This window comes from Furipterus horrens, unplaced genomic scaffold (genome assembly GCF_987537825.1).
Source record: "Furipterus horrens unplaced genomic scaffold, mFurHor1.1.pri manual_scaffold_9, whole genome shotgun sequence".
Taxonomy (NCBI): domain Eukaryota; kingdom Metazoa; phylum Chordata; class Mammalia; order Chiroptera; family Furipteridae; genus Furipterus; species Furipterus horrens.
The window spans coordinates 59,017,478-59,040,224 of NW_028327179.1; the positions used below are offsets into that span (position 1 = coordinate 59,017,478).

The following is a 22,747-nucleotide window of genomic DNA, read 5'->3' on the forward strand; positions in this document are numbered from 1 at the left end:
CAGATCACCAGTCACCTGAGCTGGTGCTTCAGGTGCGCCCCTGTGTGGGCTGTGTGCCCTGTCCTGTTGTAGTTGAGCCTTGATTGCTGTTGGTGACAGTGGGAGGGATGACTCATAGGCTGATCGATTGTGAGGACTGGATTGACTATGGTGGAGAAGCTGCTGTGCAATAGCTGACCCTATGGAGGAAGACTGCTTCTGTGGGGCTTTGGTGCTCACCTAGTCCATTCCTTGAGTGTATTGCTTGTGGAGGTTGTAGAGTCTGAAGTTGTCTTATGGGGCACTGTCTCTGGGGCCTCCTAGTAGGTGCAAGGTCAGCCACCACCTGTGCCTGATCTGGGACTACCCAGCATGATTTACAGAGCAATCTGAGTATGACTGCTACTTGTGTTGAGTATAGAGGTACCCAGGAGAGGCCAAGCTGCTAACCAAGGCTGGCTGCCTCTAGTGCTGGGCCAGTGGTGACTTAGTGAGGGGTACAGGGCACACCAAGGCCAGATTTTGCTTGTTTGCATTTTGTGAATCTTTGAGAGATTTTAGGAAAGTCTGCAGCAGGAGCCAAGACAGGCAGTTTGAATGGAAAAGCCACTGGAAATAGCTTGGGTGAGCCTGCAAATTGGGTGGGGATGGGTCTCAGGAATCACCAAGGTCGAGCAAACTGTGTGAGATTGGTTGATAGAGACTCAGATATGGTGCTTACCTTCCAGCTCTGTCTCAGGGAGTGGGGCTTCAGAAAAGGAACAATTGCCTCTTCATGCACTTCTGTCTGACAGAAACTTGCCTCTCCAGCTCTTGACCTGATGACAGACAATTTAGTTCCTTGCCATATGTCCCTGGTTGCCTTTCAAGTTGCTGTGCCAGCACTGGAGCTCAGAGAGAGTGAGTCTGAGTAAGTTTGTGTGCAGGCCCTTTAAGAGAAACTGCCTTGGACTCCAGAGCCTCTATGTCACTCAGCCACACTCCTGCTGGTTTTAGAGCCAGAAGTTATGGAAACTTCTCTTCCTGGCACTGGAACCCTGGACTGGTGGGCCTGTTGTGTGGCTGAGACTCCTCACTCCTCAGGGGGTACATCTTCAGCCAAGATATTCCCCCCTGATTTTTATGTTATCCACACGAGTGTGGCACCAGTCTCTTCTGTGTCTGTCTCTCCTACCAGTCTTGATTTAATGGCTGCTTTAAATTCCTAGCTGTAGGACTTCCATTCAACTAGGTTTCAGGCAGTTCTGAATGAAAGTTATTCTGTAGTGTAGTTGTAATTTTGTTGTGGTTGTAGGATTCAAGTACCACATATACCTGTGCTGCCATTTTGACCAGAAGTCTAGGTTGCCTTTAATTTTGTTGATTTTCTCCATTACTATGGAAAAGATTTTTAGTTTAATGTGATGCCATTTGTCTATTTTTACTTTTGTTGCCTATGCTTTGGTTGTTCTATCCAAAAAAGTATCGTCAAGGCCAATTTGAAGAATTTTTTCCCCCATGTTTTGTTATGTGAATATTAGTTTCATATGTCACATTTATGTCTTTAATTCATTTTGAGTTGACTTTTTTGCATATGGTGTTAAGATAAAGATCCAGTTGCATTACTTTGCATGTGGATATCTGGTCTTCTAAGAACCATTTTTTAAAGAGACTCTCCATTTCTCATTGTGTGTTCTTTGCACTCTTATCAAGAATTGGTAATCAGGGCGGCTAATCACAGATTGAATAGATTAACAACTAAAGAAGACAGACAAAGGCAGTAGATCCCTGGAATGCTCCAACAGGCTGCCTAGGCCCAGACTGGTACAGGATCTGACACCACCAGGGGCAGATCCAGGAAGTGCAGATCATTCTAAGAAGCACCAACAAACAATAGGAGTCACAAAAATGGGGAGACAGAGAAACAATCTCCCATCAAAAGGAAAGGTAGAATCCCCAGAAAGAGTGCTAAATGAAATAGAGGGGAGCAAACTATCAGATATGAAATTCAAAACATGGATTATGGAGAAGCTCAATGAGCTCAGCAGAAAACTACAAGGAACTCAAGAAAAACTACAAGGAACTTACTGAGAATTACACCATCATGAAAAAGGACATAGAAGCTATCGATAAGAGCCAGGAGGAAATGAAGAATACAATCTCTGAATTGAAGAATACAGTAGAAGGAATTAAAAACAGGCTAGAGGAAGCAGAAGATCGGATCAGTGAGCTGGAGGACAATGTAGACAAAAACTCACAGACAGTGCAACAAAATGAAAAAAAGACTGAACAAAACTGAAGAGGTGCTAAGACAGCTGCAGGACAACATGAAACATAATAATATCCACATCATAGGAATTCCGGAAGGAGAAGAAGAGCAAGGGATAGAAAACCGTTTTGAAAAACTAATGCCAGAAAACTTCCCTAAGATGAGGAGAGAAAGAGTCACGCAAGTCCGGGAAGCACAGAGGGTCCCAATGAAGATGAACCCCAACAGGCTCACTTCAAGACACATCATAATTAAAATGGCTTTCGCCACTGGGGTAGCAGCCATGAGTATGCTCAGGCTTCAGAAGAGGCTTGCCTCCAGTGTCCTCCGCTGTGGCAAAAAGAAGGTCTGGTTGGACCCCAATGAGACCAATGAAATCGCCAATGCCAACTCCCGTCAACAGATTCGGAAGCTGATCAAAGATGGGCTGATCATCCGGAAGCCTGTGACTGTCCATTCCTGGGCTCGATGCCAGAAAAACACCTTGGCCCGCAGGAAGGGCAGGCATATGGGCATAGGTAAGCGAAAGGGTACTGCCAATGCGCGAATGCCTGAGAAAGTCACCTGGATGAGTAGGATGAGAATTCTTCGCCGGCTACTCAGAAGATACCGTGAATCTAAGAAGATTGACCGCCACATGTACCACAGCCTGTACCTAAAAGTGAAGGGTAACGTGTTCAAAAACAACGGATTCTCATGGAACACATCCACAAGCTGAAGGCGGACAAGGCTCACAAGAAGCTTCTGGCTGACCAGGCTGAGGCCCGCAGGTCTAAGACCAAGGAAGCTCGCAAGCGCCGTGAAGAGTGGCTCCAGGCCAAGAAGGAGGAGATCATCAAAACACTCTCCAAGGAGGAAGAGACCAAGAAATAAAGCTCCACCTCTCTTACCTGTACATAGTGGCCTTGGCAATTACATGGATCAGTCGTTAAATAAAGTAGCCTCATCTACCTAAAAAAAAAAAAAAAAAAAGACACATCATAATTAAAATGGCAACATTCAAAGACAAAGAGAGAATCCTAAAAGCAGCAAGAGAGAAACAACTAATAACATACAAGTGAGCTTCAATAAGGCTATCATCATATTTCTCAGCAGAAACACTACAAGCCAGAAGGGAATGGCAAAAAATATTCCAAGAATGAAAAAGAAAGGCCTACAACCAAGAATACTTTACCCAGAAAGGCTCTAATTCAAAATGGAAGGTGAACTAAGGAGTTTCCAAGACAAAAGAAGGCTAAAAGAATACATCTCCACCAAACCAGCATTGTAAGAGATTCTAAAGGGTCTGCTTTAAGAAGATGAAGAAACCAAGAGAGACAGAAACACAAGTACAAAGGGGCAAAATGACAATGAGTAAGTACCTATTAATAATAACCTTAAATGTAAATGGATTAAAGGCTCCAATCAAAAGACATAGGGTAGCTGAATGAATTAGAAAGCATAACCCACATATATGCTGTCTACAAGAGACCCACCTTAGAAAAAAAGATCTACACAGACTGAAAGTGAAGAGATGGAAAAAGTATTTCAAGCAAATTGACATAAAAAAAATCTGGGGTAGCAAACTTATATCAGACAAAACAGATTTCACAGCAAAGGCCATAAAAAGAGACAAAGAAGGACATTTCATAATACTAAAGGGAAAAATCCATCAAGAAGATACAACCCTTATAAATATATATGCACCTAACTTAGGAGCACCCAGATATGTAAGAAAAATGTTGAAAGACTCCAGAAACGATATTGACAGCAACACACTCATAGTAGGGGACTTTAACAATGGACAGATCTTCAAAGCAAAGAAACACCAAAGATATTGAGGCCCTGAACAACATTCTAGATCAAATAGACTTTGTCGATATATATAGAACTTTTTACCCCAAAGAAGCAAAATATACATTCTTCTCAAGTGCACATGGAACATTTTCAAAGCTAGACCACATGGTAGGACACAAAACAAGCCTCAACAAATTCAGGAAAATTGAAATTATATCAAGCGTCTTCTCAGATCACAATGGCTTAAAATTGGAAATCAACCTTAAGGAAAAAACTCAAAAACACTCAAACTCATGGAGAATGAATAACATGCTATTAAATAATGAATGGGTTAACAATGACATCAAGGAAGGAATCAAAAAGTTTCTGGAAACTAATGATAATAAACACACAATAACCTAAAACCAATGGGATACAGCGAAAGCAGTCCTGAGAGGAAAGTTCATAGCAGTACAGGCCTACCTAAAAAAGCTAGAAGAATCTCTAATAAGAAATTGAACCCTACAGCTACAAGAACCAGAGGAAGAACAAGCAAAGCCCCCATCAAGTAGAAGGAAGGAAATCATCAAGAACAGGGCAGAATTAAATGATATAGAGACTAAACTAACAATTCAAAAGATCAACATAAGTAGGAGCTGGTTCTTTGAAAAGATAAACAAAACTGACAAGCCTTTAACCAGGTTCATAAAGAAAAAAAGAGAGAGGACCCAAATAAATAAAATCAGAAATGAAGGATGATAAATCACAACCGATACCACAGAAATACAAAGGATTGTAAGAAATTATTACGAACAACTGTATGGCAAGGAATTTGACAACCTAGAGGAAATGGACAAATTCCTGGAAACATATAGTCTTCCAAAACTGAATCAAGAAGAAGCAGAAAGCATGACTAGACCAATAACAACTAGTGAAATTGAAGCAGTAATCTAAAAACTCCAGGCACACAAAAAGCCTGGACCGGATGGCTTCACAGGTGAATTCTACAAAACATTTAGGAAAGAACTAACTCCTATCCTCCTTAGACTATTCCAAAAGATCCAAGAAGAGGGAAGTCTCCCAAACTCGTTCTATGAAGCCAGTATTACCCTAATTCCAAAACCAGGTCAAGACACAACAAAGAAAGAAAACTACAGGCCAATAACGCTGATGAACATAGATGCTAAAATCCTCAACAAAATATTGGCAAACTGGATCCAGCAACACATTAGAAAGATCATACACCACGATCAAGTGGGATTCACCCCAGGAATGCAAGGATGGTTTAATATTCGCAAATCAATAAATGTAATACACCACATAAACAAAATGAAAGACAAAAACCACATGATCGTAACAACAGAAAAAACATTTGATAAAGTTCAACACCCATTTATGATGAAAACTCAGCAAAATGGGAATAGAGGGGGCATACTTCAACATAATAAAAAAAAAAGAATTGGTAATCATATTATGTGTGGATTAATTTCTAGGCTTCCTATTATGTTCCATAGGTTTATATGTCTGTTTTTCTGCCAGTATCACAATCTTTTTTGATTACTGTAGCTTTTCAATGTATTTTGAAATCAGAAAGTTTGATGTCTCCTTGCTCACAATAACTTTGTCAATTTTGAGTTTTTTTTGTCGTTCCATATGAATTTTACAATTATTTTTCTATTTCCCTAAATAGTACCATTGGGATTTTGATAAAGGTTGGATCGAATCTGTAGATTACTTTGGGTAGTATGGACATTTTAACAGTGTTAATTTCTTCCAATCCAAGAATATGGGGTATCTTTCCATTTACTTTTGTCTTCTTTAGTTTCTCTCATCAATGTATTACAGTTTTCAGTGTACACGTCTTTCATCTCCTTGATATTTCTAAGTATTTTATTGTTTTTGATAGTATTGTGGATAGGATTGCTCCTTAATTTGTCTTTTAGACAGTTCATTGTTAGAGCATAGAAATGCAACTCATGAGGAGGAAAGATGGTGGCAGAGTAGCTAGCAGCCCTGTCTACTTGCTCTCATTTGGACCGGCCTTGGAATAAAAACACAGAGTAGAGAGTGAATGAGAGCAGCTGTGAGTGAGTGTGACCGAGACAAGAGATTAGGAATTGCGCGAGAGTGGGCAAAAACGAGTGGCCCGCGCTTTCTAAGTGGAACCACAGTGCTTCTTGCTGCGTGTGTAGGGGCAGCTGTGGATTGGGTCAGTAGCTGCAAGCCAGCAGAGTGAAGAGAGAAGGCCAGAGAGGTGCAGGACCTAGAAACTGCACTCCCGCCATAGGCTTTGAAGGAAGCAAAGTCAGCTCTCTGCCACTGCTCAGTGTTACTGTATCACCACAGTGGCTCTTCCCAGAGCTCTCCAGGAAGGAGCTAGTGAGAAACTTTGTATGAAACTGTAGGAGGTGTGGGAAGACAGAGCCCAGCCCTGACCATGAGAGACTGTACTTTTTGGAAAGGAGAAGTACACAGAGAATGCTGCCCAGGGACCAGTGCTGCAGTGTGGGGGCCACACAGAGACTCTTTAGGGAGGAAAGCTGAGGGAAGAACTGAGACTAGGCAAGGAACCTGGGCTCACACACCTGCATGTGGGGACAGCAGCTCTACTAAACAAAAATGCAGAGGGCTAGAGTACACCTCAGGACCAGTGGGAGGGACCTGACCCAGTGTGGCTCAGGGCAGAAGGCTGTTATAAGAAGAGAGTTCAGCAGAGCCTCCAACAAGAGAAAGCAGCAGCCTCAGCATCCAGCTAGATTTCCTCACAGACACCCAGCTGGAAAGGAATTTATGAAACCATGGAATTTTGACCAGGGGTGGATCCAGACAGAGAAGAAAGTGGTAAAAAACAGATACTACTGAGACAAATTTCAATGCGGTCTTCTTCATGAGTTATTTTCTCTCTTGCATAGCTGTTTAACACTCATTTTTTATCCTTCCAGTTTGTGCATTTTGAGTCACTATTTTTTTTCAAATATCATATTTTGGTCTTCCCTTGCATAGAATACATATATTTTTATTACTTAAATTTCAGTCTGTGTCCTTAAAGCTGAAGTGAGACTCTTGTAGGCAGCATGTACATGTTTGTTTTATCCATTCAGACAGTCAAGTGTTTTTTTATGGGATAATTTAGTTTATTTACATTTAAAGTAATTATAGGTATAGACCTATTACCATTTTGTTAATTATTTTATGATTGTTTTATAATTTCTTTACTCCTTGATTTTCTGTAGTCATATGCTTAGTTTTCTATCTCTTTATCACTTGTGTATCTGCTACTGGTTCTTGTGTTACTAGGAGCTGACATAAAATATCTCATACTGACACTCTACTTTAAAGTGATAACAGCCTAACTCCAAATGCATACAAAAGTTCTACATTTTATACCCCTCAGCATTTTATGTTTTTGATGTCATAATTCATACCTTTTTAAATATTGTGTGCCTATTAACAAATTATTATAGGTAGTCTTAATACTTTTGTCCTTTAACCTTGACACTAGAATTATAAGTGATTTGACCAACACCATTGCAATATTATTGTGAATTTAACAATATATTACCTTTACCAGTGAGTTTTAGTTTTCATACATTTTAATGTTAATAGTATCCTTTCATTTAAGTTTGAAGAACTTTTACATATCTTTTAGCACTGGTCTAATGGTGATACACTCCTTTAGATTTTGTTTGTTGGTGACATTCTTTATCTCTCCTTCAATTCTGAACAACAGTTTTGTTGGGTAGAATATTTTTGGCTTGCAGTTTTTTCAGTATTCTGAATATCTCATTTCACTCCCTTTTGGCCTACCCTGCTATTTATTAAATCTACTGACAGTCTTATGAAGATTCCCTTGTATGTAACAATTTGCTTTTCTCTTGCTGCTTTGAAGATTCTGTCTTTGTCTTTAACTTCTTTTTAAAGTATGTTTTATTGATTATGTTGTTACAGTAGTTCCAATTTACCTCCCCTTTGCTCCCATCTGCCCAATACCCGCCTTCCCTCCAGCAGTCCCATGGCCCTTAGTTCATGTCCGTGGGTCATGCATATAAGTTCTTTGGCTTCACCCTTTCCTATACTATTCTTAACATCCCCCTGTCTATTTTGTACCAACCAGTTATGCTTCTTAGTCCCTGAACTATTTTCCCATTTCTACCCCTCCCCCTCCCAGCTGATAACCCTCCAAATGATCCCCATACCTATGATTCTGTTCCTATTCTGGTTTGCTTAGTTGGATTTTGTTTTTATTTTTTAAATTCAGTTGTTGATAGTTGTGAGGTTGTTGTCATTTTAGTGTTCATAGTTTTAATCTTCTTTTTCTTAAGTAAGTCCCTTTCACATTTCATATAATAATGGCTTGGTGATGATGAACTCCTTTAGTGTCACCTTGTCTGGGAAGCACTCATCTGCCCTTCCATTCCAAATGATAGCTTTGCTGGATAGAGTAATCTAGGTTGTAGGTTGCTTTTCATCACATTGAATACTGCTTGCCAGTCCCTTCCTGCCTGCAAAGTGTCCTCTGAGAAATCAGCTGATAGTCCTATAGCCAGCCCCCCGTAGGCAACTCTCCGCCTCTCTCTTGCTGCCCCCAGGATTCAATCTTTATCTTTCACCCTTGACATCTCAGTCATGATGCATCCTGGTGTGATCTCCTCTGGGTTCAGCTCTCCTGGGACCCTCCATGCTTCCCAGACCTGTATGTCCATCTCTTTCTCAAAATTTGGGAAGTTTTCCTCATTTTTTTCAATTCTTGCTTCTTCAGTCTGCACTGGTTGACTGTATTTTTTCTTCTTTGTGTTCCAAATCATTGATTTGAACCCCGGTTTCCTTCCCTTCAACATTGGTTTGTGTGGATTTCATGTGATGTCCTCTAAGTTCTGTATGCTATCTTCATTCTTTTTTCAGTTTTTTTTTTTCCATTTTTCTTCCTTGGATGGATTCCACTGCCTTGTCTTCTAATTTGCTGCTTCTTTGTTCCATTTTATCTAGGGTGGTCTTGAACGCCTCTGTTGAATTTTTCAGTTCAGTTATTTTATTTTTTTACCTCTGTGCTTTCTCTTTGGTAATTTTTAGCATTTTCTTTGTTGAAATTCTCACTTTGTTCAGGCACTACTTTCCTGGCTTTGTTGACCCTTTTTATAACTTTATTTTTAACTATTAGATAAATCACTTATTTTCATTCCATTATTTTCATTCCCGAGTCGGACTGCACAACCATTCTCGGCGGTGCAGATAGACTCTTAAGAAGCTACACCATCGTCTCTCGAGACGGACGGCTGCCGACGATTCCATTATCAGCTTTTGGAGATTTATCTTGTTCTTTTATTTAGACAATATTGCCTTGTTTCTTCATTTTCCTTGACTTCCTCTGTTGGTTTTTTGCACATTAACTAAAAGAACCACCTCTTTAGTCTTCACCAACTTGTCTTGTGTAGGAGATAAATCTTTTCACTCAACCCAGCCTGAGCTCCTGGTTGCCTCTGAAATCTTTGTAATTGTCCAGTTCACACCTCTTAGTAGTTGAGGGTAAGAGAAGAACCATCAGTGTCCCAAAGGAGATGATTGCTGTCAGCACGTAGATGCAGGGCCCTCAGGCAACAACTGTGAAAGCTTGCAACTGCTTTCTTCCTCTGTATTGAGCCTGGGTATATAGCTATGGGTGGAGGCTACCTAGACTGTTTTAAAAAAATGCTTGCTTGTTTACCATAGTCTTGTGGGATTCACAAAAGCCTAATTGGCAGTCATAGCCAGGTGACACAGGAACCCATTCCTCAGGCAGTATGTAGCTGTAAAAGTTAGAGCATGAGACATGTGAAGCATTTCCTTGCAAAGAGATGCTGGTAACCTGTTACTGGTTTAGTTAGCTGGAGGGAGAAGGTTGGTGTTGTGCCCACTGTTTTGGGGGAGTTCCAGGTAGTATAACATTCAGCCCGTGGAGGTGTGTTCATTAGTATCTGGACCTTCAGGTAGTTTCTTATAAAGTCTGTAGTTAAGTCCTTTCCAGGGAAAGACTGTGTGTTGGATGGTTTTGGCTGCTCCTTATGTTCTGAGCCCTGGGGGAATAGCTGTGGTTAGTATTACTGTGCCAACAATTTCTTTGTTTGCTATAATCCTATGGGCCCTAACACTGCTGTCTGTCAGAGCTACTTGTTTTGCGGTCTCATCCCTTGGGGGGAACTTTAAAAATAGAGGCACTAACTGTGCTGTTGAAACCCTTCACTTGTCAGGGAGAAGCTGGGAGTTTGGGGTTCCCTCCTAATTGTATGGCACTGTGGCTGGAGTGAGATATGACAACAGTTTGTCTCATCCTTTCCTATCAATTTTGATGTGGGTATTTTTTTTTCTTGCCTGTTATGCAGGAATTATTCAACTAGTTTATGCATTTTTCTCAGAGGAAACTCTCATGCATTGCTCTACATTCACTGTGTCCACGGGAGGAGGAAAATGGCCTTCTATGTTGCTATTTTGGTCAATAACAAAACAAAAGAAAATACAAAAAAATAAAACTCTTTGATTTCTTTGTTAATTTACTTTTTATGAATTGTTTGAATTGTTTTTAAAATTATTTTATATAACAAGTATTTATTCATTCATTTATGCAATAAATATTATTGGATTATATTCTAGATGCTGGAGATACAACAGTGAATTGAATATAAAAGAAATCCTTGGAATACACATTTTACTAGGGAGGAGACAAAATAAATCAATAAAAACTGTGTTCTATATCTTATGGTGACAAGGGCTATGAAGACAATCAGGTAAAGGTGATTAAGAGTAAGAAGGGAGAGTGCTCTTTTATTAAAGTTCTTTAGGGAAGGTCCCTCTGGTTAGATATCATTTGAATGCTGACTTGGAGGATGTAAGGGAGTGAGTTATGTACATATATGGAGTAAAATAGAGGGAAAGTATTCCAGGTGGCTAGAGAAGCAAGCAAAGACCTTGAGACACTACTTTCCTGATATTTCTAAATCTGAGTATGCAGGAATTTCACCCAAGAGCTGATGGGTATGAAAGGCTCTTCATCTGGCTACTCTCTGATTGACACATGGATTTTGGAAACAGATTCATATAGCTCCTAATATAACCTTTATTGTTCAACAGTAAGCAACAGGACTGAGGAGAACAGGAGAAAATATTTGTGTCTTCTTGATTTTTGCCGATGGCAGAAAAAGTGATACCTTTATTGTGTTTTTGTAATATAAAAAGCACTGTAAGGGGATGTAATCATTTTATTCATGCTCAAATATTTAATCATTGTTTATATATATACTTTTTGTATAGTTGAGGTAATATGCAAACAGAACCTAGGGAGATATTGTTTTGTTTTACTTTGTATATTGTTTTGAATAGAAAAAGAATAGCAAATACAGGCTGGAGTCTGGAAGTTAAGTTAAATGAATGAAATAGGCTGAGGTATAAAGGAATTGATGGTGGAGACTGGCAAGTTGGAGAATTTATGCTTTGTGTAACAGGAAGAGCTGTTATTTAACTCTGTTGCCATCTGAGAATGTGGGACTCGTCGTCGGCAGCCGTCCGTCTCAAGAGACGATGGTGTAGCTTCTTAAGAGTCTATCTGCACTCTCCAGTGAAGCTGAAGCTACAGAGCCTCGATGAAGCTACAGAGCCTGGGCAGGGTGATATAGAGGGTCTGCTGTTGCCCATGCAGCAGACCCCCCCCTCTCTTCGCAGCTGAAGGGTCCAAGGGAAAGACGGAGTCAATACAGCTTGGCTTCAGGTGCGCCGCAGGAGTTGCCGGTGTTGACTACAACGTCAAACCGCCTTAGGGACTCCGGCTCCGGATTTTCTGTCGGGGTTTACTCCCTTAGCCTTTCCCCTGAAGAGGTATGCCGCAAGGCAGCGGAGGTTTTTTGGAATCAGAGTTTTCCTTCTCTGATGTGCCCTGACTGGAAGATCGAACCAGCGACACTTAGCTCGCAGGCCGACGCTCAATCCACTGAGCCAAACCAGCCAGAATGTGGGACTAATTTTTAACTTATTTTCTGATTTTTCGAGAAAAGCCAGAAAATTACATTTCTATGCTATCTTCAGATTTTTAAATATTATAAACTAAATAAAACCATTTCAAAACCACTCCAGTTCACACAAAATATTCATGCTGGTATCTGTCCTGTAAGTCACCAGTTTTCAATATTCTGGGGTATAACACCATAATTAATTTTTACTGCCTCCTTCAAAGGATAGTATAGATTGTGAAGGTGACAAAATGCTGCATGATTTCTAGATACAAATGGTTTTAAGTACACCATTGTACTACTGCTCTCCTTGCATGGTCCTGAATATGTCTCTTCTCATTGTTTTAGGGTATGGTCAGACAGGTCCACTGTCTCAGCGAGCTGGTTATGATGCTGTGGCCTCCGCTGTTTCTGGTCTGATGCACATCACAGGGCCTGAGGTAGGTATCCGTCTTTAGACTTTTCATAATTTTTTCCACCAGGTATTCCAAAAGGATTTTTTTTAAGTATATTTTATTGATTATGTTGTTACAGTAGTCCCAATTTTTTTCACCATTGCTCCCCTCTGCCCAGTACCCCCCTTTCCTTCAGCAATCCCACCACCCTTAGTTCATGTCCATGGGTCATGCATATGTTCTTTGGCTTCATCCTTTCCTATATTATTCTTAACTTGACCCTGTCTATTTTGTACCAACTGATTATGCTTCTTAGTCGCTGCACCATATCCCCATTTCTCCCCCTCCCCCATCCCAGCTGATAACTCTCCAAATGATCCCCATACCTATGATTCTGTTCCTATTCTGGTTTGCTTAGTTGGATTTTGTTTTTATTTTTTAGATTCAGTTGTTGATAGTTGTGAGGTTGTTGTCATTTTATTGTTCATAGTTTTAATCTTCTTTTTCTTAAGTAAGTCCCTTTCACATTTCATATAATAATGGCTTTGTCATGATGAACTCCTTTAGCCTCACCTTGTCTGGGAAGTACCTCATCTGCCCTTCCTTTCTAAATAATAGCTTTGCTGGATAGAATAATCTTAGTTGTAGGTTGCTTTTCATCACATTGAATACTGCTTGTCAGTCCCTTCTTGCCTACAAATTTTATTTTGTGAAATCAGCTGATAGTCCTATAAGCAGCCCTTTTGTAGGCAAATAAATCTCTGCCTCTCTCTTGCTGCCCCCAGGACTCTGTCTTTATTTTTCACCTTTGGCATCTCAGTCATGATGCATCTTGATGTGGTCCCCTCTGGGTCCAGCTCGCCCAGGACCCTCCGTGCTTTCCGGACCTGTATGTCCATCTCCTTCTCAAAATTTGGGACGTTTTTCTCATTTTTTTCAATTCTTGCTTCCTCATTCTGAACTGGTTGACTGTTTTTCTCTTCCTTATATTCCAAATGATTGATTTGAACCTTAGTTTCCTTCCCTTCACCATTGGTTTTGTGTGGATTTTCCTTCTTTTCACTTAGCATAGCCTTCACTTTTTCTCTTATGCTTTTGCCATACTCAAGCATATCTGTCAAGCCTGTGAGCATCTTTATCATCAGTGTTTTGAATTCTTCATCTGTTAGGTTGTCTATCTCCTCACCTTTTAGGTTGGCTATCTCTTTGTCACCTAGTTCTCCCACTGGAACCTTGATCCATTTCCCCTTTAGGGCCACACTTCTCTGTCTCCTTATTCTGACAGGGTCCTGTGTTTGTTTGCTTCCTCATCCCAGGCAGAACTGTCACTCCTGTTACATTGTAAGGGACGGAGCCTTAGGGATTTGTCAGTACAGGGCGACCTGTTTCACCATGTTGTGGCGTTGTATGTGGGGGAGGGGTCCAAGAGGGAACAATGCCACATGCCCAGCCCTCGCCCCTTTTCCAGCCACCTCTCCCACTCCCACACTGGACTGGCACCCCTCCAGCTGCTTCCCTGGGTGTCATTCCCAGAGTGGGTGGGTCTGTGGATGTTCTAGGACTGTGGGGGCCCTTCAAACAAGCAGACTCTGCTGAGACCAGCAGTTTATTACTCCACCCCAACCCCCACTGGTCTACACAGTCAGAAGCAATGAGGCTTGATTTTCCCCAGTTCTAGGACCGTGAGCTTCGAGGTCCGGTGAGGAGCTGGGAATGCTCCGCAGGTGTCCCTCCTGACTTTTTAAAACACGTGGCTGCACTTTCTGCTGGCCTGCTGCTGTTGCTGCAGCTGCTGCCACCACCACATCGAGTCCTCTCTGCCCTGGCTCCACCCCTCCTACCTGACTGGATGAGTATTTCTTCCTTATATCTTTGTTTGCTGGACCTTCATGTAGTTTGATTTTCTGGAACTTCTGGTTGTTTCTAGTTTTGAGGTAGTTGTATTCCTTCTTAGTTGTGGAGGGTGTCTGTCTACACCTCCATCTTGGCCAGAAGTCTCTGTCTCAGTTTTGAAAGGGATTTTTATCTTTACTAACTTGGCTTATTAAGTAGGCTTAAGGTTGAGTTAATTTTTGAAAGAATTCAGGGAAAGTGAATGATTTATTATAAAGGATAATATGGCCTAAATATCAATATGGTCTCGTAGAAAAAAGCACTTTTTTTTTACAAGAAGCTATAGAGTGGTAAACACATTTTCTATGTGTTTTATGTTATTTAAGCTTAACATAAGCACCTTCCTGTGATTTAGGAATATTGCTTCTGTGAAGTAGAATGGGTGACTAGACTAGTTCACAGATGTCCATTTCTGCCAGAGTGCCTTCATTTGGCATGTGTATATACTGGAGGGTTTCTTTTTCTCTCTGGGGTAATGTAGGAGATTATATATTTTAAAATGTATTACTAATATCTCAGGTATAGTTGTGCCTGATTGTTATATGCATTAGATTCAGATAGTGAAAGAATTATTGATTTTGTAATAATTCCTCTCCACTGATAATAGTTTGGGTAGTCCTGAAAAGTATATAGGTGGTCAAAAGTGGTTGATTAGATCATACTCTTAGAAAATGAACACTTGGAGAAAACAATAAGAAAGTACTTACATCCCCTCGTCGGCAGCCGTCCGTCTCGAGAAACGATGGTGTAGCTTCTTAAGAGTCTATCTGCACCGCCGAGAATGGTTGTGCAGTCCGACTCGGGAGTGACACGGTATCTGTCTCCTCCCGTGTTGAATCGACATCTTGCGATGACGCTGGAGTGTCCTCTCCAGTGAAGCTGAAGCTACAGAGCCTGGGCAGGGTGATATGGAGGGTCTGCTGTTGCCCATGCAGCAGACCCCCCTCTCTTCGCAGCTGAAGGATCCAAGGGAAAGACGGAGTCAATACAGCTTGGCTTCAGGTGTGCCGCAGGAGTTGCCGGTGTTGACTACAACGTCAAACCGCCTTAGGGACTCCGGCTCCAGATTTTCTGTCGGGGTTTACTCCCTTAGCCTTTCCCCTGAAGAGGTATGCCGCAAGGCAACGGAGGTTTTTTGGAATCAGAGTTTTCCTTCTCTGATGTGCCCTGACTGGAAGATCGAACCAGAGACACTTAGCTCGCAGGCCGACGCTCAATCCACTGAGCCAAACCAGCCAGGGTACTTACATAAAGTAAAAAAAAAAAAAAAAAAGTGTGTGAAAGCGCATTAAAAAACAAACAAACAAACAAATTCTAAAAGACATCCATTTCCAAAATAAATTAGACTGGTGTTTTAAAAAACTTTGTAATAGGCTTTTCTTCCCTGAATTGTTTTCTTCAGTTAATTTTTCAGGAAGTATTGCTGAAGTGTTAGGATAAATAGAGAGTGACTTCAAGTCTTCCTTTTTACAGTTTTTATTTCTTTCTATTAATTTTAAAGCAAGCATTGGGATTTTAGTGACTTGAAATATAAGGTCTTTTATACTCTCTCTGTTTATTTTCACAAGTCTTCTCTGAAAATAGGACTTTGCACTGGCCTCCCCTGAAAATATTCAATTGCACTGGTTGTTTTTCTCTCCATTGAGAGAGGGGAGTGTGGTTATATTTCCCACTTCTTAATTCATTGACTGAATGAATGGTTATTGTACAAATTCTTTCTGTGTGCTGGGAAATGTGACAGGTATTGGGGATTAAGCAGAGTAGGGCAGGCCTTGTCCTTAAGTGGGAAAAACAAGCACTAATAGGAAACAAACATTAAATTCAAATAAAGAGCTTTGAGAAAGAATACAGGGTGCTCTAATATAGACATATAACAGTGTGTTTTCTGGCTTCCTAAAGTAGTCCCTCATCTTTTGGAAAACACAGTTGGTAGTATACTTTCTCAATTTTTTAAATCCCATAAAAAATGAGGTATAATTTACATACAATAAAGTGAAAAATCTTTAAAGCATGGTTCAATGATGTTTTACAAATATGTACCCTTGGATAACCATCATCCATTGAAGATACAGCATATTTCCATCACCCCTAAAATTTCCCTTATACCTCTTTCCCAGCAATACCACCTCCTATTTTGTGCTATTTTGACTTCTACTATAGACTAGTTTTTCCTATTCTTTAACTTCTATATATAGAATTCTATAATATGTACTTAAAATATTTTATTTATTTTTAGAGAAAAAGGAGGGAAGGGGAGGAAGGAGGAGAGGGAGAGAAACATTGATGTGAGAGAGAAACACCAATCAGCTGCCTCTCCTATGCTGTCCAACCAGGGACTGAACCCACAACCCAGACATGTTCCCAGGAATAGAATCAGTGACCCTTTGCTTTGCAAAATGGCACTCAACCACTGAGCCCCACCAGTCAGGGCTATAGTATGTGCTTTTTTATGTGTGATTTCTTTTGCTCAACACAATGTTTCTGAGATTCATTCAATTACTGTGTGTATCAGTGGTGTGTTTAATTGCTCTATATTGTTCCATTGTATGAATATACCACAATTTATACATTGTTATGTTAATCAACATTTGAGCTATTTCCAATTTTTGTCTTTTATGAACCTATGCACATTTTTTTGAATGGCTTTTGTTGGACATAGATACTTATATATTTCTCTTGGGTGGAGCAGATGAGGTTAGATGCCTATTTAGCTTTAGTATGCTTCCAGTTTTCCAAAATGGTACCAGTTTATACTTTACCAGTAATGTATGGGAGTTTTGTTTATTTTCACTGACTCTTGACAATGATAGTATTTTTAATTTTAGTCATTTGGTAGGTTTGTAGTAATGTTTCATTGTGATTTGAACTTGCATTTCCTTGGTGAGTAATAATGTGCATGTTTTTCACTTGCTTTAGTGGCCATTGTGGATATCTTTTTGAACTATATGTTTGACTCTTTTTAATATAATTGGAGTGTTAGGCTTTTTCTCATTGATTTCTTTTTTTTAATCTAAATACAATTACATTTATTATTATTTTATATTAGTTTAAAGTATACAGCATAGTTGTTAGACATTTATAAATGTGTAATTTATAAAGTTTTCCCTCAATAAGTCTAGTACCCACTTGGCACCATACATAGTTATCACAATATTATTGACTATATTCCCCATGCTGTACTTTTCATCCTTGTCACTATTTTGGAACTACCAATTTTACTTCTTAATCTCTTCACCTTTTTTACTCAGTCCCCCAAAGCTCCTGCCCTCTAGCAAATCATCAGTCTATTATCTGTATCTATGAGTCTGATTATTTTTTCTTGTTGATTTATTTTCTTTGTTTGCTTTCTAAAGTTCACATATAAGTGAAAATAATATGGTATTTGTCTTTCCCTGACTGGCATATTTCACTTGGCATAATACCCTCTAAGTGCATCTATGCTGTCACAAATGGTAAGATTTTATTCTTTTTAATGGCTGAGTAATATTCTATTGAATATATGTACCGCAACTTTTTTATTAACTCAAAATGGTCACTTGAACTGCTTTCATATCTTGGCTATTGTAAATAATGCAGTGGACAAAGGGGTGCACATATTCTTTTTAATTCGTGTTCTGGGATTCTCCAGATACATACCCAGAAGTGAATTGTTGTGTCATAAGGCAGTTCCATTTTCAATTTTTTGAGGACACTTCATACTGTTTTTAAAGTGGATACACCATTCTGCTTTCCCACAAACAGTGCACAAAGGTTCCCTTTACTTCACATCTACACTAACACTTTCTATTTGTGGATTTATTGTTGATAGCCATTCAGACAGGTGTGAGGTCATATCTACCAGTGTTAATTTGCATTTTTCTGATGATTAGTGAAATTGAGCATCTTTTCATATGTCTATTGGTCATCTGTATGTTGAGAAGTGTTATTCAGGTTCTCTGCCCATTTTTTAAAAAGTATATTTCATTGATTATGCTATTACAGTAGTCCCAGTTTTTTTCCCCTTTGCTCCCCTCTGCTCACTCAGTACCCCTCCTGCCAACAATCCCTCCCCCCTTAGTTCATGTCCATGGGTTCTGCATATAAGTTCTTTAGCTTCACCCTTTCCTATATTATTCTTAACTCCACCCTGTCTGTTTTGTACCAACCAATTATGCTTCTTAATCTGTGCACCATTTCCCCACTTAAACCCCCTCCCCCCTCCCAGCTGATAACCCTCCAAATGATCCCCATACCTAGGATTCTGTTCTTGTTCTAGTTTGCTTAGTTGGATTTTGTTTTTATTTTTTTAGATTCAGTTGTTGATAGTTGTGAGGTTGTTGTCATTTTAGTGTTCATAGTTTTGGTATTTTTCATAAATAAGTTCCTTTAAGATTTCATATAATAATGGCTTGGTGATGATGAACTCTTTTAGCTTTACCTTGTCTGGGAAGCACTTCATCTGCCCTTCCATTCTAAATGATAGCTTTGCTGGACAGAGTAATCTTGGTTGTAGGCCCTTGCTTTTCATCACCTTGAATACTTCTTGCTTTCAAAGTTTCTTTTGAGAAGGGTGTCTTATAAGCACCCCTTTGTAGGTAACTCTCTGCTTTTCTCTTGCTGCTTTTAAGATTCTCTCTTTATCTTTCACTTTTGACATTTTAATTATAATGTGTCTTGGTGTCGTCCTCTTTGGTTCTAGCTTGTTAGGGACTCTGTGCTTACTGGACTTGTATGTCTCTTTCCTCTCACCAAATTTGGGAAGTTTTCCTTTATTATTTTTTCATGTAATGTTTCAATTCTTACTTTTCCTCTTCTCCTTCTGGCACCCCTATGGTTCTGATGTTGGCATGTTTAAAGTTGTCCCAGAGGTTCCTAACCCTCTCTTCATTTTTTTTCAATTCTTGTTTCTTCATCCTGTACTGGTTGACTGTTTTTTTCTTCCTTATATTCCAAATGATTGATTTGAACCTTAGTTTCCTTCCCTTCACCATTGGTTTTGTGTGGATTTTCCTTAATTTAATTTAGCATAGCCTTCACTTTTTCCCTTATGTGTTTGCCATACTTCAGCATATCTGTCAAGCCTATGAGCATCTTTATCTCCAGTGTTTTGAATTCTGCGTCTGTTAGGTTGGCTATCTCCTCATTGCTTAGTTTTCCCACTGGACCCTTGACTCATTCTCCCTTTAAGGCCATACTTCTTTGTCTTCTCATCTTGACAGGCTCCTGTGTTTGTTTGCCTCTGTGTCTGAGGTAGAGCTATCACTCCTGTTAAGTTGTAAGGGGTGTAGCCTTAGGTATTCTTCAGTACAATGTGACCTGTTTCACCACGTTGTGGCACTCTATAAGGGGGAGGAGTCAAAGAGGGAGAAATGCTACTTGCTCAGCACTTGTCCCTTTTCCAGACATTTCTCCCACTCTTGTATGGGATTGGCACCTCTCTAGCTATTGGCCTGGCTATTGTTTCCAGAGTGGGTGGGTCTGCAGATGTTCCAGGACCATGGGGGCCCTTTAAACAAGTAAACTCTACTGAGAGACTGGCAGTTTCTTCCTGTGCCCTAACACAGTCAGAAGCACAGTCAGAAGCAATGAGGCTTGATTTTCTCCGGTGCTAGACCATGAGCTGTTCGGTCTGGTATGGTGCTGGGAGTGCTCTCCATGTGCCACTCCTGATTTTTTAAAGCATGTGACTGTGCTTTCTGCAGGCCTGCCACTGCCACCAGTGCTGCCACTGCTACCACCGCACTGTGTCCTTTCCGCCCCTCCTACCTGTCTGGATGAGTATTTCTTCTTCATATTTTTGTTTGTTGGGCTTCCATGCAGCTTGATTTTCTAGAACTTCTGGTTGTCTCTAGTTTTGAGGTAGTTGCATTTCTTCTTAGTTGTGGAGGGAGACCCAGCGTGTCTGTCTAGGCCACCATTTTGGCTGGAAGTCTCTTCCCATTTATTAATTGGACTTTTTTTGTGTGTTTGTTAGTTGCCTGAGTTGTTTATGAATTTTGGATATTATCCTCTTATCATATGTATCATTGACAAATATGTTCTCCTAAGGAATGAAGGTTCTTAGTGGTCAGTAGTCCTTGTTATAGAGGCTGTTCTTGTTATAATTTTCTAAACTGTCCGGTTAGTGTCATCAATAATTGGAAGAAAATATTCTTATTTAGGATTTTATTTAACCAAGTTATTTTTTATGTTGGTTCTTTTGATATTGTCAGTATCATTTTGAGCTGAGTCAACACTTGTTTCACATTGGTGAGCAAGAAGATTATTATAGGTCATATATAGTTCAGTGGTTTGCCAGAACTGTATATGAGTTGGGTTACAAACACCAAAAATGCCAGAGAAATGTCAACAAATTGGAAACAACCTAAAAAAGTGTTAAAAAAAATTTTTTTTGCTAAAGCCAGGAGGAAAGACTGAAGTAACTATAATTTATTGAACTGTTGTAGTACAAGAAAAAGTACATGTGAGTATATATGAATACCAATATAGAAAAGAAGTATAGATTGGAATCGTTGTTTAGAAATATCCAGTTAATACTTACTGTCTTCAAATGCCTCTTATTTGGAGGATGCTTATTCTTGGTTATTATACCTACTGTGTCACAGGCTTATTGCTCTCCATTCCCACATCTAGTCTAGGGTACTGAAACCTTATGCCAACCCTTATTCCACTTCTGAAATCTCTGCACAAACTCTCTGGTTCCCACTCTCACAGCTTCAATCATCCTGGGTTTGTTTCTCTTCTGCTATGTTATCTTGGAACTTTAACTCTCATGGTTTTCTTGTTAAGTTCAGTTCCTGTCATTATCTTCAGCAGTTTTAGCATGTTCACCAATGACTTATTAAATCCCTTCATTGAAGGGTCTTGGGAATCACAAAAGCAGAAGTTGAACTTTTATTTTGTCATTCCGTGTAACATTAGATATGTTGTGTGACCTCAATTTTCCCCTTAGAAAATTGAGAAAAGTATTTTTTTAAATGGTAGTTATAAAGTTGTAAACTGGTGATAGAAGCATCATCCAAATTATATGGAAAACAATGCTGTGGTCATTTTTTAAATTTATTTATTTATTGATTTTGGAGAGAGAGAAGAAGGAAGGGAGGTAAGAGAAGGGGAGAGAGGGATAAGAGAAAGAGGGAGAAGGAGAGAGGGAGAGAGATAGTGAAAGGTAAAGAAACATCAGTTTGTTGTCCTATCTACTCATGCATTCATTGTTTACTTCTTGTATATGCCCTGACTGGAGATCAAACCCACAACCTTGGTGCATCTGAAGGAAGCTCCAACGAAGTGAGCTACCGAGCTAGGGCTCCATGCTGTAGTCTTACTTAAATGCCTATTTATAGGTGATAAAAATGAAGGCACTTAAGAGTCCAGTCTACAGCTCTGAGTTCAGTATTTCAACCCATAAGTGGAATTTCTTTCGTGTAACAGAAATACTACTTTGTGAAAATTAATTATGTGCATATTTCTACAAGCGTGATTTTAGCTTCAATTAGTTGTTTGAGTAGAGTGTGTGTTTAGTACAGAAGGTTCATATACTGTATAATTCAAGAGTCTGTGCCCATGAAATGTGAGGGCAGTGCCTGTGGAGACTGTGTTATTGTGCACTAAAATCTTCATTTGATCTCAGTATATCATTGTTTGTTCTCCATGCTGTCTGTTGTACTATTAAAGATATTTTTCCTACTAATTATGTCTATAAGTTATACTTACAGTGGCTCACATATTCAAAATATTACCTTCTTATGTTAATAGTTTTTGCAAGTTAATTTCACTTTAATCCCTATTCTACCCAATCAGTAATCAAGGTCTAAGAATTAAAATTTCTAAGTTATTTATTTAGTTAAATTTATTTTTATTCTTTTTCTATTACAGTTGTCCCACTTTTTCCCCCATTGCACCCCCGCTGACCCAGCCCACCCCTTCTTCCACAGTCAATCCCCACCTCGTTGTATATGTCCACGGGTTATTTATACTGGTTCCTTTACTAAACCCTTCCCCTACTTAGACCCCTTTTCTCCCCGCCCCCGTTAACTGTTATTCTGATCCTTGTTTACATGGCTCTGGTTCAATTTTGTTCATTTGTTTGTATTGTTAATTACTCTCCTGTATTAGGTGATATCATATGGTATTTGTCTTTCATTGCCTGGCTTTTTTGGTTAAGCATAATTCTCTTCACTTCCATTCCTGTTATTGTAAATGGCAGTAGTTCCTTCTTTCTTTCTGCTGCATAGTATTTGATTGTGTAAATGTACCACAGATTTTTAATCCACTCATCTACAGATGGACACTTTGTTTTTAGCATTTGGCTATTGTAAATAGTGCTGCTGTGAACATAGGGGTACATAAGTTCTTTTGAATTAGTGTTTCAGGATTCTTTGGGTATAATCCTAGCAATGGAATTGCTGGTTCAAAAGGCAGTTCCATTTTTAGTTTTTTGAGGAAATTCCATACTGTCTTCCATAGTGGCTGTATCAGTCTGCATTCCCACGAACAGTGCGCTAGGGTTTCTGTTTCTCCACATC

General features: G+C 39.6%; 1 protein-coding gene and 1 pseudogene across 2 annotated transcripts in view; both read left to right on the forward strand.

The window, feature by feature from the left end:
• SUGCT (succinyl-CoA:glutarate-CoA transferase) overlaps positions 1–22,747 on the forward strand; it is a 1,282,463-nt gene that overhangs the window by 167,245 nt on the left and 1,092,471 nt on the right. For both annotated transcript variants that reach the window (XM_090286756.1, XM_090286757.1), the window contains exon 7: positions 12,304–12,395. In XM_090286756.1, coding sequence (XP_090142882.1) covers positions 12,304–12,395 — 92 coding nt within the window. The remainder of the gene's footprint in view (positions 1–12,303; positions 12,396–22,747) is intronic.
• On the forward strand, positions 2,494–3,187 carry LOC150001829 (large ribosomal subunit protein eL19 pseudogene; annotated as a pseudogene).